This window comes from Grus americana, chromosome 1, assembly GCF_028858705.1.
Source record: "Grus americana isolate bGruAme1 chromosome 1, bGruAme1.mat, whole genome shotgun sequence".
NCBI lineage: Eukaryota > Metazoa > Chordata > Aves > Gruiformes > Gruidae > Grus > Grus americana.
In genome coordinates, this window is record NC_072852.1 from 1,511,786 (window position 1) to 1,528,405 (window position 16,620).

At 49.9% G+C, this 16,620-nt stretch overlaps 1 protein-coding gene across 2 annotated transcripts in view; it reads left to right on the forward strand.

The window, feature by feature from the left end:
* The window catches only part of AHCYL2 (adenosylhomocysteinase like 2), a 109,266-nt gene extending 93,290 nt beyond the window's left edge, over nucleotides 1–15,976 (forward strand). For both annotated transcript variants that reach the window (XM_054823358.1, XM_054823444.1), the window contains exons 7-17: nucleotides 448–554; nucleotides 2,357–2,473; nucleotides 5,970–6,033; nucleotides 7,190–7,278; nucleotides 8,864–8,934; nucleotides 9,072–9,166; nucleotides 9,985–10,083; nucleotides 10,524–10,592; nucleotides 10,678–10,756; nucleotides 11,542–11,662; nucleotides 13,240–15,976. In XM_054823358.1, the coding sequence (XP_054679333.1) occupies nucleotides 448–554; nucleotides 2,357–2,473; nucleotides 5,970–6,033; nucleotides 7,190–7,278; nucleotides 8,864–8,934; nucleotides 9,072–9,166; nucleotides 9,985–10,083; nucleotides 10,524–10,592; nucleotides 10,678–10,756; nucleotides 11,542–11,662; nucleotides 13,240–13,246 (918 nt within the window). In that variant the 3' untranslated portion in view covers nucleotides 13,247–15,976. The remainder of the gene's footprint in view (nucleotides 1–447; nucleotides 555–2,356; nucleotides 2,474–5,969; nucleotides 6,034–7,189; nucleotides 7,279–8,863; nucleotides 8,935–9,071; nucleotides 9,167–9,984; nucleotides 10,084–10,523; nucleotides 10,593–10,677; nucleotides 10,757–11,541; nucleotides 11,663–13,239) is intronic.
* The last annotated feature ends 644 nt before the right edge of the window (nucleotides 15,977–16,620 follow it).

Below are 16,620 nucleotides of genomic sequence, written 5' to 3' on the forward strand. Positions count from 1 at the left end.
CTGCGCCCTCCTCCTCCTTCTCCATCCTCATCCTCCATCCTCCTCCTCCTTCATCCTCCTCCTTTTCCGTCCTCCTCCCTCCTCCGTCGGCAGTCATGCTAGAAAAGCTGATGGCTGCCTGTGGTTCAAAGGCTTTTCCGTCCGTGCTCCTGGGAGATGGGGAGGGAGGAGCTTGCACAGCAATTTGCCACGTTTCCTCCGCTCTCATCGTAAACATCAAGGTCTGTCGTGTTTATCGGACCTGTTGCCTTTCCAGCACAGTATCGATGAAGCAGCGCTCCTGCGCTGAATGGCCCAGCGGAGTCTGATGTGGTATTTGAGATGCCAAAACGTGGGCTTGATTAGGAATGATTGGAGCCTGTGATTCATCCCTTGTACCTTTTTTTGGGGGTCAGCAGGCCTTACTGGATCTTCAGAGCGGTGACTTTGTGGTTATTTTTGTTACAGATCTTGGATGACGGAGGAGATCTCACTCACTGGATTTATAAGAAATATCCCAACATGTTTAAGAAGATCAAGGGGATAGTAGAGGAGAGCGTGACTGGTGTCCACAGGTAATGGGACAGGCTGGACTGCGAGCACGGAGATCTTTGGACAAAAGCATCTTCTGCCTCAGGGCACTGGTAGCAAAAGATCCCCAAGCTGTAAGATGCCACAGGCTCAGCTCAGTGTCGAGCCCTCTAATACGTGATCTGAGGTTTTCCTTCAGCCTGGGCTTGGCTTTCCCATAAGACCTGTCTTAAACCTCTCATACGGTGCAAGCAATAGACTTGGAACTACTCCCCTGAATTTCAGATGAGGAGTAGAAGCACCTACTGACCATTGAACGGGTGGAAAAAGTTTCAAGGTCTTGTTTCTCCAGCTGGGAAATAGGGGCAATGGTTATCTCACCTCGTTCTGCAGATGAAAAAAAGGGATGAGGGTGTTGCACAAGAAGGGGTGGGCTTTGGAGAAAGTCACAAGCGTAGTCCTAAACTAATTCTATGGGAAGAAGTGAGATTTGGGAAGAGGAAATGAGTCTGTAGTTGGGGTGGGAGTCCGGAAAGGGAGAACCACAGAGATGCAGCCGTATGACCGAGTGACATCCACCAAGTCTGCAGCAGAAGCAGAATTGTGACGGGAGAGGTGGTTCCCAGGGTTAGGAGAGGTATCAGAGGTGCTTTTCCGGTGGCGTTAATTGTATCACAGGTGACAGAAAATAGGGGACTGAGGAGAAGAGCAGCAGACTCTGTTTTTTTCTTTATTTTTGCAGGGAGAAAGGCTTGGCTGCAGCTCTTGGAGCTGGCTGAGAGTTTGGCCAGAGATGCAGGCAGCCCTCGAAACAGGGAAACGAAAAATTTGAAACAAGGAAGCGACCGATGCAGGTTTGCAGCCAGTGAGGTCAAGAAAAGGACCTGATAATGTTTTTAGCATCAGGAATCGTTCCCCATTTGTGCAAGAGAGATGTGCAAGGACAAAGCAGTGTCAAAACTTGTTCCCCGCGGTCTCGGGCCAGGAGCGAGGTTGTTTTCTGAGGTTGGTGGTATCAATGCATGCGTGCGAGGAACGTGTGCCCCTTACCTCCAGGGGACGGACAGCCGGGGGACTGCAGCTCCCCAGATGACAAAGTGAGAGTGAGGAGAACCCTGGAGGTGGTCTGTAGAGACCAAGAGCATGTTCTCCTTCCCAAGGTCTGAAGCAAGGAGATGATTTTCAGATTCTTTTCGTAACCGTAGTGTAGCGTTTAGATTCATTTTTAGTGTTTTTGCGGCTGCCAGGGGTTGAGTCTGCTCTCAGAAGTAGGAGGTCGGGTTGATGTCTTCCCCATTCCAGTTGCTTCTTGTACTGCGTCTCGGTGACTACACTCCTATTGCTGTTCCAGTGGGCGTTTTGCTGCAGGTGTTGATCACAGCAGCTCCACGTCGCTGTGAACGTTACACTTCTGCGGCCACTTCTGTTTGACTTGAACTGTAATTCCTCAACTGAGCTTGAGGAATTACTGGAGCTCTCAGATTATCTGAAGCAGGATTTGGGGGTTTTGTCCTTTTGAGGACATCAGAGGATGGTCGCAATATCAAGTTATGAGGCACATGGAGCCTAGAGCACCTTCTGATCTCTGTAATTTAACGTTTTTATGACAATGCCTCTTGCCAACTTGGTAGCTCTTCAGTAGGGGAGGGAAATGGATACAAACGTCTGTGGAAGGAAGAGTGTTATTTCTCCTCCTGAAATGAGGAGCTCCTATTAAAGAGATTATTTGACCCTCCAGATGTCTACTGCTCACTCCAGCGAAACAAGGACCTCGAAAGCACACAATGGTAGAGTGTAGGAAAATATTTTTCCATTGATCATCTGTTTCTTCCTGTATTTGTAACAGGCTGTACCAGTTGTCCAAAGCGGGGAAGCTCTGCGTCCCAGCCATGAATGTCAACGACTCGGTCACAAAGCAGAAGTTTGACAACCTGTACTGCTGCAGAGAGTCCATCCTGGACGGGTACGTACACGGCCACCCAAACGGGGCCATGTCCCTTGCTCGGGTTGTGTTGGACCCCACAGGGAACTGGGTCCATGGTCCTGTCCTACCTGCCACTTTAGATGATTTTAGATCAATTGATGTGTCAGAGGAGAACGAAGAGCCTTTATTACCTCTAGTCCAGCCTATTTGTATGGGAATCTGCGAGGTATTTTGAGCCAGCAGCTATGTCGCTATGGGTCAGAAAGTCCTAAGACTTATTTGTACAATTGTACCTAAAGCTCTACAAACATATACACACCAGAAGACAAACGTTGCATTTTGTGTTTGTGGGATCATGGTCTTGCAGCAAAGATGTTAGCACCTCTAGAAGTCTGGATTCAATATTTTTAACCCAGCTACGTGTATGAATGGGGCACATCACATAAATTCTGCCTCTGCTCCTCTTTTTGTGGAAAGCTTATCTTTTCCCACCATGTCTGGAAGACACATTAAATATTTTATTAGCCACAGTGATGTAAGACACTTCCAGTGCCCTTCAAGGGAGCTCACCGAGTCTTTGTGCTCTCAGGGTTGTGTGTAGGTGACTCGCGTGCATTTTCCCTTCTCGGTGAGCGTGACTGGAGCTGTGTTCAAGCCCTGCAGCTTTTCGTACTCCTGTGTGAGGACTTCTGAAGTCCTCATATTTGGCTACAGTTCTCCTTCCCATCCCTCTTACCTCTGTGGCATCGGAAAAAAAACCTGTCTGTGTCTGGTGTGTGTGTCATAGAATCACCGAACGGTTTGGGTTGGAAGGGACCTTAAAGCCCATCCAGTTCCAACCCCCTGCCATGGGCAGGGACACCCTCCACTAGAGTCAACCAGCTGCTTCATCACAACATTCTTTGCCTTTCTAATTTCCTTTTTTTAAAATCTTCTTCTGCGAATATACAATAAACCCAAAGACAGAAAATCAAAGAGGTTGTGGTAGACCAAGAGTTTATCCCGTAACAGTTGCGTGTCCAAAGTGTAGACTTGAGTCTGAGGATTAAACCCTGTCCTTGAGCTAGGCATAAATAAAGAGGTGCAGAAGGTGGGAATGACGGGGCTGATGAATGCTTTATCCACCTCTCCCCACCCTGGTCCTGCAGGATTTACGTGCCGTACAGGCAAGCAGAAGAGTGTTTGCATCGCTCCGTGCTTCCTCCCCCCAGAAAAATCCCAGCAGGCAGACTGTGGGACTGGGACCGGCTCGGCAGCATCCTGATGGTGCTGTACTTTTTAGGATCGGATGGGAATTAGTCGCTGACGGATACGTGGGCACCGGGAACATGATGTATCTTCTGAGACTGTTGGTCTTGAGATGCAGTGCAAAATACTGGAAGTTGTGATCTAGAGAGGGTGTAAATCTCTATGATTTTTTTTTTCTCTCCCCCTCTCTTTTTTTTCTTTATTTTGATGGAATTGGGTGCCTGTGTCCCCACCACCAAATTTTGTCACAGTCAAGTGAGATTAGGACGAGTTTTATTCTTACGGTTCAGATGGGTGGACTGTGACATACTGCATCTGGTAGTGGTCCCAGTAGACAAGCAAGCACAACTTTGACTTTCCAGACTGGCGTTGATGCTGATGAGATGAATGCCAGAGGAAAGACTGCCTGCTCTGTGCCAGGTAGCTGTGGTGTGGAGGAGGAACCCTCCATGGAGAAGACAGCCTGCTTCAAGAGAAAAGACTTTTTCCATGTTGATAACTTGATATGGCTTAAAGTTTAAAGAAGTCTTGAGATCTGCAGTTCACGGTTCCTTGCCCACGTAGAAATGTCTCTTTCTGTGTAATCAAAGTCCATCTGGCAGTGCTGTTGGTGTTCAGCTGCGCTGCTGCTGCCCTCAATCTGGTAGCACCAGAGGTTCTCAGAGACCCAACGTCAGCTTCCCTGTTGATGGTGGACTCTGCTCTAACATCTTTCTCCCAGATCTTTGTGGGATATGTAGTAGAGTGCCTCATTCGTCACCTCGGCTTTGAAGTGGTCTTCTTGGTAGTGGTCATCTTGACCAGGAGAAGTGAAGAAGACTCATGTTTGTAAAACTTGTGTGTCCAAATACACATTTCCATTAGATGTTGTTCTAAAAGACTACATTTTGGGCTCCTTGTCAAGTCAGCAGCGATGGTATCTGGCTTTTCCGTGCCAAGATGTTTTACTACAGAACCTGACGCTGCAAACAGCCTGTGGTTTCTTGCTCTTCCTGCCCATCAAAGCTGGAACTGTTCAATCAAAATCATCAGCTGGTCTCCAAAACATGTACAATCTGCAAAGCCGTGATGTGGGGCAGCGTACTCCAAGATGCGATGCGTCGCTAACTGGGCTTTGCTAGAAGCAACAGTGGGAAAAATGAGGGTGGTGAGGCCCTGGCACAGGTTGCCCAGAGAAGCTGTGGCTGCCCCTGGCTCCCTGGCAGTGTTCAAGGCCAGGTTGGATGGGGCTTTGGGCAAGCTGGGCTAGTGGAGGGTGTCCCTGCCCATGGCAGGGGTGGCACTGGGTGGGCTGGGAGGTCCCTTCCAACCCAAACCAGGCTGGGATTCCGTGAAAACATCTTGCTGAAGTAATTCTTCTAATCAAGTAGCCCTTCCTTCTTTATTATGGCCATGCCTCTGCTCTGCGGTCACAGAGTTCAAGACACTCAAGGCAGCCTCTGTCGTGGGGGTCGGAGTTGCCCCCAAATTTTGAGTGTCCCCGGACACAATTTTTAGCTCCGTGTTCCATGTGTAGTGGATGCTGTCAGTGGCTAAGAAACATTAAAATCTTTAAAATCTTCTTTATCTTGTTGTCTTCACTTGTGATGGATGATGGACCTCATGGAGAGGTAAGTTGGGATTTGAGTTACGTCTGGCCCAGGCGTCTAAAACTGGGCCAAGGGAACTCTGAGCAGAGGTGCAGTGAAATCTGCTGTGGTTTTTCTCTAAATTCTCTCGGAAATGTAAGGGAATTTCACCTTCCCTGCACTGCTAACCTATTTACTCGTGTGCTAAAAATAGCCTGTAATGTAGGACGCTCTTGGGGAGAAATCAGAAGGAAACCGAGTGGAAGGGAGAGCTTTATTTGTGGAAAGCACTGGGATTCTGGCAAGAAAGTACCACTTTCCTGCTCCTTCTGTAGTTTTTTTCCGGGGGGGGCGGTATTTTGACTTTAAAAAGAAAACATTAAGAAAAAAATCATTTTTTGGAAAAGATTGTAAGTATTTCTGGAGTACCAAAACCAAAGAGATCCAACAAATAATAATAATAAAAAAAACCCAACAAAGAAGGGATCCAAACCCCAAATCCTTCCTCTTTGTTGCGTTTCACTGGTAGCAGCCACCCTCAGCAAAGGAAAAAGTCGATTTTTAGGTGCCCTTTGGGTCCTCTCTGCACCCAGAATCGCTGTGTGTCCTCAGGGATACGGGATACAAAGAAATGGAGAAGGACCAGTGTCCTTCACGGCGTCATCAGAGGAATAGATCCAACTGCTGGTCTTTAATTGTATTTTTTTCTCTTTCCTTAGCCTGAAAAGGACAACAGACATGATGTTTGGAGGAAAGCAAGTGGTGGTTTGTGGCTACGGGGAGGTAAGGGGTTCATATGTTACACGTGGGTACCGCACGTAAAACCCGTGCAGCCTTTGCATGGCTTCATCCGACGGGGCTTTCCTGTCCTCGTGGCGTTTCTCTGCATCTGCAGGTATCTTCAGACCTGACAGGTTTACCAAAACTGAAGATTTTTCTCGATTTCCAGTATATTTCTTTAGTATTAAACAAATACCAAACCTGAATCTTAACATACATGACTGTTACGCATTCTGAATATCTTTAATATCTGGGTATGTCAATATTCAGATATTAATGTGTTCGTATCATATTTATATATTATATTTCTACTATACACAATATTCTGTTTAATATACTATTAAAATATTCAGAGGCTGGGTTCTGCAGATGTACCGTGCAGCCGCAGCGGTGCATGCTGAAGCGTGGTCAAGGAAGAGACATTAATCTTGACTTACCCCTGTGCTTTCACCCCCAAACGGAGGAATCCTCTCTCGAGGCGACACTGGGATATTCACCCTTCGCAGTTCTTGTCGGGACCAGTTAACACCAGTTCTGATGGGCTGTGCTGTGGGTGCTGTACTGGGACTTTTTTTTTTTTTTTTTTTTTTTTGCAAAGAGCTGAAATTAGACAATTTTCTCATATGCAATCACATTTTTTTTGGGAAAGCTTGGTCATTTAACCATTCCCCTGAATTCCCTGGCGAGCTGCTCTGTTTGTGCTATGTAAAGGCTAAAGCTCGTTAACCCTCAGAGATTAAACCATTAAGCTTCCTAAATAGAGCAAAGGTTACAAGAGACTCTCAGACTTTCCCTGAGGTAAGCGTAATCTCTCGTTATCGTTATCGTGGTGCTTTGTAGATACCAGGATGTTTTGGGGTTAAAAAGAACTCCCTGGGACTGGAATCGACGGCGTTTTTTTCTATTTTTCAGTGCCTCTCTTAGCTAAGCCGGGCCTGACTCAGGTCCTAGATTACTCCAAATCCAGGACTTTCATGCACCCCAAAAATTGAGTAGATGCAACCAGAGTTGCTAAGAGGGTTGCAAAGGGCTCTTGGGGCTGCAGAAGAGACGCCCGGAGTTGTACATCCCCCGTACGTTTCCCACGGCCGTATTGATGCTCGGCGTCTCCCAGGCGCTCGGCGTCTCACTCTTCCTCTGTGCTCTTCTTCCTCCCCAGGTTGGAAAGGGCTGCTGTGCTGCTTTGAAGGCCATGGGCTCCATAGTGTACGTGACAGAGATCGATCCGATCTGTGCCCTCCAGGCCTGGTAAGCAGTCGCACCGAGCCCGGCTTCTTCTTTAGGGTTTTTTTTTTGGTTTTTTTTTTTTTTCCCCCCCCAGGAAAACCACGACCAGAGACTGCCCAGCAGTGGTCCCTCCCGGGAGGGATGCTGGGGAGGGGTTCGTGGCTTCTCTGCACCCTCGGCGGGACCCACAGCTCTTTCCTCCAGCCAAGAAAGGGTTCCTGCACTAAAGCATCACCCAGTTTATCTGTGTCCCACGTGCTCGCATAATCATAACCACGTTGGCCGGGAGTTTAACGATACGGCTCGAAAGAGTTTAATGATATGGCTTGAAAGGATGTTGGGAGTGAACCGTGACCTTTGGAGAGCAAACTCGGGCTTTGCTGTGCTGTGCACGCATCTCACCCACGGAACATCGTGGTTTCTGTGATCACCCGCCCCTCACAAACCTCTGCTCGCTAACGCCAGAACCCTGAGGCAGGGCTGAAAGCACACAGCTCTCCCCTCGCACGGGCACGTTGCAATTCTACCCGACCTCGTTTCCTCCAGGTGAAGGTTGTTTTGGTGCAGAGATGCTGCTTCTGCATCCCAAGGGGCGAGATGGGACGTGACTGGGAGAGCAGAGTCCCAAAAACACCCGGAGCCTTAAACCCACAGCCCCTTCCTAACAGCAAGCTTTCAGAGGGCTATTGCGGTGAGGAAACTAATGAGTCCTGCTTAATTAGCAGAGCTGTTCAATTTTCAGTTTGCTTTGTAACCTTCACAAGTGGCACATCCGGCACCCGCATCCTTAATTGGGAGTTCGGTTGTTTGCAGCGCCCCCTTCCCTGACTCTGCACAAGGCAACACCGTGTAGCCCCTCTCATAAGAAGTTTGCAGCAGGGGGAAAAAAAAAAAAAAAACCAAACCCCAAAACCCCAAAAACCACCAAACCACAAACCAACCAGTAAATGGGACATACAGCAGAAAAAAATTACTTTTTTTTATAGTGCCTACGATTTTGCAGCTTGTGAGAGTCACAGGAGTAAGTTCTCAGGAGGACTGTCAACAAATCCTAAAAAAAAATCCTGCCCTTGTTATCCGCTGCGCTGAATACACCTTGCTCGGTGAAGTCAGGAAAGACTTGCTGAGTGCTCCGCACTTCTAAAGATCGCGTAGGTGCTTAAATATGGATTGCAAAGTTGATGGTAGACATCTGTGGGTTTTGGGTGATTTGGGTTGTTTTTAAGATGCTCTAAATCCATACCAGAAAGGATTCCGCAGCAGGAGGGCGTATCTGCATCTTCTGGGTGTACTTTGCAGGAGTAGCAGCTTTAGAAAAGCCGGCTCGATTGGAAATGGCGATCTGCAGATGCGGAGGCATTGACAGAAAGTGTGAAAGCCCCAAAATCTCTTTTCACTTCTCCCCACGACGGTCCCAAATCCTCCAGGTTGACTCCAGAAACCCTCCTAACGGCTTGGGGTACACGGTCCTTCGCATGCTGCCTTCCTGTTTTCCATTAGAAAGTTAAAATGAGTATCTGAGAATCAATTGATGGAGGGGGTTTTTTCCTATTTTTGGTATGTTTTTACTGCTTCTCAGACTACTTTTCCCCCCCTCTTCTCTTAGCATGGATGGATTCCGGCTCGTGAAACTCAATGAAGTCATCAGACAAGTTGACATCGTCATCACCTGCACAGGTACGCGGTCCCTGGGCAGGAAGATGCGTCGTCAGGGATGTGCCCCCCATAATTGGGTCCATCTTTTTCCAAAGGAAAGGGCAAAAAGATGGGGAAAGTGGACATGGGTATTTATTTTGGATGTCACTGTCTGACAGGCAACAAGAACGTGGTGACCAGGGAACACCTGGACCGGATGAAGAACAGCTGCATCGTCTGCAACATGGGGCACTCCAACACCGAGATCGACGTGGTGAGCGCAGGGACGTGCGTCGGGAGCGGGGACGGCACGAGGGGGGGGGGGTGTGCCCTTGCTTTCGGGACCCTTCGGCAGCCGTGTCTGACCGGTGCCGCTTGAGCAAGCACCTGGGAGGAGAGAAAATAATCCGTCGCTCCCCGCGTCTCAGCAGACACTGGCAGACATGCCGTTGTCATTCCTGCGATCCCAAAGGATGCCAGCGAGCCCGACAAATTGCTCCAGCTCCCAGCGTAGTGTCTGGTGTCCACCAGCCTCATTCCTTCCCCTAGAGAGTCGGCAAATCGCCCTCTCCAGCCCTGTCCCTCTGCTTTTGTGTTGTTAGACCCAGCCAAGAGTTCAGGTTGGCACAACACGGCATGCTCAACCCCACCGTGCTTTACCGAACGGCACTGAAATCTGTTCGGCACTGAAATCTGCTCGTCTGCGCTTAAGAGATGAGTAGAAAACCAGGAGAGTCTTGTCTGAAGGTCAGTGGAGAATTGCTCGGCCAAACCCATGGGTTTAAAGGCATTTTCTGTGCTGGAGAGAACTGACTGCAGCCATACAGAGTACAGTTGGTGACCATGACTCCTCTTCAGCCAGAAGAACTTGAACAATAGTTATTGCTGGAGCTTTGATGTATTATAATCATAAAAATAGTTCCAGGTGATGATTCATAAAGGTTTCATTGGTCTGGGACTGCGACCGGACCCAAAGGAAACTATAAGCCCAGGACAATGTCAGCGAGTTGCTTCCTCTTTTCCTTCCTTTTATGTAGCTTCTGCTTTCTGATCTTTTGCCAGTGCTTTAACTATTTTAACGCTGTGTTTCAGGCAAGCCTGCGTACACCCGAGCTGACCTGGGAGAGGGTGAGGTCCCAGGTGGACCATGTCATCTGGCCAGACGGGAAGAGAATAGTCCTTCTGGCAGAGGTGAGCTGCAGGCAAAGGAGCGGGAATTGCAACCTGTTCTCTGCTGGCGGAGGAAGAAAACAAGGGCTGGATGAGCGGTGGAGCCAAACTGCGTCCAGAAATCACCTCCGTGGCCCTCAGCAGCTCAACGGTCCCTCTGGTTGAAAGGCTGAGTGTGACCCTGTTTTGGCCGACGAGTTACTGGAACGCGGCAAAGCTCCTGTGTTTTTCTTTATCCCATCCCGGGGTATTTCCCACAGGGTGTTTTATCAGATTTTTTTGACTTCTAAAATGTTTTACGGAGTTACAGGAACCACCAGTATCTTGGGATTCGCATGCATGTGATAAATACTGTTTCATCCCAGAAGGGACGCATTTCACCAGTGATCCTTGTACCTTCTGTAGGGTTGTAAACTGGTTTTGGGGCCGTGTTGAGATAACAACCACTTTTTGCTTCCCAGGGCCGCCTGCTGAACCTGAGCTGCTCCACCGTCCCCACCTTCGTCTTGTCCATCACTGCCACCACGCAGGCAAGTCGGGTTTGGGCTGAGCCAAACGCAGCGTCTCGCTCCATAGCGGGCAGCAGTTACTTACCTAAACGTCTTCTCCATCCAGGCTTTGGCTTTGATAGAGCTGTACAACGCTCCCGAAGGCCGCTACAAGCAAGACGTGTACTTGCTGCCCAAGAAAATGGGTAAAGACGTACTCGTTGCCTTCTCTCTTTTGGTTTTGAGATCGAACAGATGGGAGGTTTTGCTAGGTTGGGTTGAGGACGGCAGGGCATCGCAGCCTCCTGGGCTCTCGTTTGCCTCCCTGCCAAGCTCAGGGTCTTCCAGCAAGTTCCTCCCACTGGGTCTGGGCTCTTCTCTAAATTGGACGCGTTGTTTCCCCATCCCACCTGGGGAAAACAGGCTGACGCACTCGGCCGACCGCAGGAGTCCATCCGCGCTGATGCAGGAGATTTTCATGCAGGGCTTCTGCCAGCAGAGCTGCCTTCGTTGGCTGCGAAGACACATAGTCCCTGACCAACAGCTCTGCCAGCAGAACCCCCTCCTGAGGACACAGCCATACTGACCACATTTTTGCTGCAGAACTGGTCTTTTTTGTGTGTTAATTGTGGGTTTTGAGACCAGGTGCACCTTGTCCTTAGCTTGGGTGTTAAGTGTCACCTACCAGAAATGTCCAGTGGCTCCCGCATCAGCAGAGCGTCCAAGCTTGCCCAAGGGTACGGCGTAACGCAGCAGCAGACCCAGGAGTCCTGCTAGAAGGGTATTTCGGAGAAAGGATTTTCCCTCCAACTCAAAATACATGAGAGCCTTGGTTTGCCCCACTCGGGGTAACAAATTAGTCCTGCAATTTAGCAGCAAAGGCGTGAGGAGCAATGCCCTTCCCAGCTGGGGCTTAAGGGACCTGGTGCACCGCGGGAGGGGACTCGTTGCCTTCCCCTTACCATACTAACGAGGTTTGAAATCATTTCAGACGAGTACGTGGCAAGCCTTCACCTCCCAACGTTCGATGCTCACCTGACAGAACTAACGGATGAACAAGCAAAATACCTGGGACTGAATAAGAACGGACCTTTCAAACCAAACTACTACAGGTGCTGCTCCTCATCCTCTCTCTTTCTTCTGCCCCGAGTGTGGGGTACGCACGTGGGGAGGGCAGGGGGGACGGGGTTTAATCCCACCGGTCCCCTTGAGAAGATACCGTGGACTTTTTCACGTAGAAAGTGGTCTGGCCCGGAAGGGGACAGCGCGGTTGGAGCTGTGACGCAGAGCGCTTGGCAGGATGTGAGCCCTTTGTATCTGGCAGCAGCTGTCACCCAGACGTGGCAAATGACAGAGCGATGCCATCCGGCCAACTCAGATGACAGCTTTATTTTTAAAGTTTGACGAAGGATGAGATGGCGCAGAGCAGCGTTCGGGGGCTGCTCGGGCGGGCTCGGCTCTGTGGCTCTCCTCCCCCAGCGCGGGCTGGGCTGATCCCCCCAAATAATAATAATTTTTCATATGAGCCCCTGGGTCTCCTCCCTTTCCAGGCTTATGTTTGTAGCCAGCGCTGCAATGCATTTTTAATCATGAAAATGGGATGGCTTTGCACACACACAGGTCAGCTTGGGGGGGGGGGTGGTTGAAGCCCAGATCCTTTTCTTGGAGGAAAAGGCATTTTCTCGGCGTGCAGGTCTTCGGCGCTTACACGAGAGCAATGCCGCACCAAAACGCTTCAGTTTAGGGGTTTAGTGGGTTTTGCCAGATCATGAGCTTTTTTCCCTGCTCTCTGTTACGTGCAAAATTATTATGGTGCTGCCACATGGCCGTGCCCTCCCGTGGAGGAATTTCCCCCGGTTCAATGTTCTTTGCCCAGATTTGGTGTCTGGCTGTAGTCCCGACCTCGCGGGGAGCATGGTCTGTCCCGCGCGCAGGGAAGTTGGGATATGTAGGTGGTCACGGCAAATTCCCTGGATCGATGGAGAGCCACGTCAACTCAAACATCCCCCGTGCACTGTGGGATGCAGATGTACTTGGACAGCCTCGTCTTGCTGTCCTGCGGGGATTTAAGCCTCCGGATACAAAAGGCCAAGAGTCAAGTTTTCCAAAGTTCCTATTTTGATGTGCAGGTGCGTAGGACGGGAGGTGAGAGGAGATCTCCAGGCGCCCCTTTTTCCAGATACAGCAGGCAATTAGACTTCATCCACGCGCAGCAAAACAGCTTGCTTCGTTAACGCAAGCACCTCTCTCTCCTCACATGTAGCTTCATTTGCAATACGAATTATCTTCTTCTAGTTCCCAGCCTAACAAGAGCCTTCCTGAAAAATTCAGCCGGTTTGAGCCAGGCTTTGGTGTTCAAGGCATTTGCTCTTACACTTTCAGTGCATCCTCCCCGGTTTCTGAGCCAGCGTTACCGCAAACCGGTGGGACTGGGTCCCCGAATCAGTCGGGCGCCGCTGAATTTTCCCCTTCCCACACTCAAAGCGAGAGGCAATGTTCAAGCAGCGAGGGCAGGCGGCTAAATCTAATGTGGTGTTTATGGGGGAGGAGATGAGGACCGAGTCCCTTCCTAAATCATTTCTTTTCTTGGTGTCTGCCCCTCCCAAAATACACCGTGTTGATGTTGGGGGAGCCTCACGTCTCTTCCCCAGCACCTCACCGAAATCTCGTTTTCTCTTCTTTTCCTCAGATATTAAGTTCCTGCTGCTGTATCCCGGAGAATCGCGAGGAACAAGAACCCAAGTCTTTTCTCAACTACTGTACAGGATGAAACAGCGCAAGCTTCCTAAGATAGAGCCGGGCTTGCTCACATAGTAGACAGTGTGTTTAGGTTATTTATTTATTAAATTAGAATACTGTACGTGCGGCCTCTGCCACTGGTGTTCGTACTGCCGCGGGACTGGGAGACGGTGGATTTCTTTCCGTTTGTTTCATTTTTCTCTTTGGGTTGTTCTTTTTCGGGGCTGGGAGAATGGGAGAGGCGAGGAAGGAGCTGGTGGAATGAAATCGCTGCGATGCGCGTGGAATAGTCCGTTATCACCGTTAATCCGACGCGCGCGATGGGAGCCGCGGGATCCGACTTCGAGGTTGCACGTTGTTTTTGGTTTCCTTCGTGTCCCAGCGCTTCTTCCAGCGGAGCAGGATCCCGGCAGCCGTGCGAGCCAGCCGGGTTTGCGTTTCTCATGCCGTTTGACAGCACAGCTAAAAACCTCGTTTGCTCCAGGCGCTGCCGACCAGCCGGGTGCCGCCTTGGCAACGAAGCGGTAAATCTCGCCGTCAATCGCTGGAGAAACCTCTCATAATTCTGCCGAACTGCCCGAGGGATGGTTCTGCCAGCGAGTCGGTGAACTTCGCCTTAGCACTGCTGAAAGCTGTAACGAAGGGTCCGGTCGTTAGCGTCAGCCAGGGATAGCCCCTAGCGCGTGGTAGGAGCTGGGAGGGCAGAACGGTGCCTGTTTGGAGGCAGACATGGGAGGGGTAGGACCCACCACCACTCCCTTCAGCACAGCTCCGCAGTATTTTCCTGCTGCTTACGTTACGAGTGCCAATCTCCTACGGTTCAACCAAAGTCGTGTTCCCGGGGGGGGGCTACGGGGCAGCCTTGCGTTCCCGCGCTGGTGGAAGAGCCTTGCAACCTCGCCAAGAAATGCTGCTCACACGTCGGGGAGCTCTTCCAAACCCAAGCGGAGCTCGTCGGCCATCCCTGCTGGGAGGACCCGTGTCCACGTGAGGTCTTTCTCCAGCTGAATTTCAGTCCTCATTGGGAATCTTTGGAGTTTTATTTCCTAGTAATATTTGTATGATAAAATCTGGAAATGCCCTTCTTGAGTGTGCGAGACGTACACCGGAGAAATCCCCACCCCGATTTTATGCGCAGGGAAGAGTTCAGCATCACTAAAACCCTTCAGTCGCCTCAAATCTTGATGCATCGGAGCCAACAGAGAACAAATTTGCCATAATTACTCTTTTTTAGCCCAGGATGTCCTGCCTGAACGCTGCGGACAGCGCAGCACACTCATGAAGGTGACTTTCCAAGTCTCCGTATCTCATCAGAATCACTTCACATGGGGAACATGGTCCTTCTAAAACAAAATTGCCTGACCCCGTGAGCTCAGAAGCCTTTATCCTGTGGTTGCTGCTTTGGTACCCGAGTCCCTCATCAGCTACAGATTCTTCTTTTGTCCTCGCGGACTTCTTTGCCATCATGAAAAAAACTCTTTTGTGGCAGCTCGTTCACGCACAAGAAAGGAAAAAAAACCTGTGGAATTACGGTTTTGGCAGCCAAGTCCTCGCGGCTCTTGATGCAGAGGTCTGAAGTCAGCTTGACCACAAGCTGCTCGTCTTTGGAGCAAACGTTCTCCTGTGCTTGCTTATTCCAAGTTTCTCTTTGAAATTTCTCAAAGTCTAGAAAAAAGACCTTGAGAAGACCTCGAGAAGACCTTAGGCCTTTGAGGAGACCTTGGGGTTTTGAGGATACCTCAGGGCCTTGAGAAGACTTTGAGAAGACTTCATCATAGTCTGATCGCTAACCACAAACTTGAAATAATCTCTACTCACTCATTAATTTTATCCAGATCTCAAGATTTTTGGGAAGAGTCCCCTGAGCTATTTGAAACGGCGCGTTCGGGTCTTTCCCCGCGCTGGATTACCTTGGTCTGCGACGACCGGCGAACTCCAGGGTTTCTGTTGTTCTCTGCAGCGAAATGCTGCTCTCGGTCGAGGTGAAATGCGATTGCGGGGTCACGTTGAGCAAAGCAGCTTTTGGAAAATAGGTGCCCCATCCGCAGCCGCTTCTGCCCCGGGAAGATCCCTCTCCATCGCGTGACCCTTCGGTACAGCTCACGCAGTCGCTTACCTGCCCCGTGTCCGTCGCTTGTGCAGCATACGGTGGTGCTGTCCTCATCCGTGAATTCCTTCGTGCCGATTTTTAAGCCCGTTTTATCTTCCAGGTAGATAGGAGAAAAAAGAAAAAAAAAAAAAAAATTATTAATAAAATCCCAACTGGCTTTTCCCACCTCAATTTTTAAAGCTCTTCTCCATGTTGTTCTGCTTCTTCTGTAAGCTTTTTTGCTTGCTTGGCTTTTTCCTAATCAATCTGGAATCATATTCTGTGATCATCTCTAAATTAAACGTGTAATGGGTTTGTTTTGGGTTGGTTTTTTTTTTTTAAGGTAACACATTTTTAACGAATTAGGAAAAAGGAGATTTAGGTAACACCAGCAAAATTGTATAAGGAAATTAATTCTGTTCTGAACTTTAGAAATAATAAGACAAAACCTGTCATCAGCCTGCAGTGAGGAAACAAAAACTTTGCAAACATAACATTTTCAAAAGGATGTTTTAAATATTAATGTCTGAGTGATTGTATTAGATCAGCAATAAAGACTCTGTAATCTCAAAACACAAATAAAACATTGGAAAATTCAGCTTCTCCGGAGCGTGTTTCGGGTCTGGCAGGAGCAGATGGGGAATTTTTGGGGTTGGGGGAGCGGGTACGACGAGGGGGATGGTGGTGCCCTGGATGGGGATGGGGATGTTGTCCCCAAACACGGTGCCGTGCCGGAGCCCCGAGCTCCCGCTGCTGCCAGATCTGGGAAAGCCGCTGCGGTGGCCGCGTGTCCTTGGGGCAGCCGGGGCTGTTTGGGCTCCGGGCGGCTGTTTTGGCTCTTGTCCTTGGGGAAAGCGGGCCAAGCGGTGCCGGAAAAATCCCGTTCTCTCTTCTGCTCCCGATCTGTCACCTCCCTGCTGCAGCACCGCGAACGCTGCCGGGGTGGCGGAGGGAAATACCAACCTAAAGATTTTGGTTTTCCAGCGGCTGCGGAATGATGCTGGACACGAGCGGCACCAAGATGGGGCAACCAGCACCTCCCTGCGTGGTCGCCCCTAAAAACGACCATTTCCCCCTCCAAACCTGGTGGGGAGGGACGGAGGAGAGGTGCGAGGAGGGGAAATCCTGATCTCTCCCACCCCGGGTTCCCTGGCCCCCCGGGAGCTGCTTTTCACCAAAATTGTGGTACCGGAGGTTTGGACAGTGGGTGCTCCTGGGGGGCTGCCTCGGGGACGGGGACCC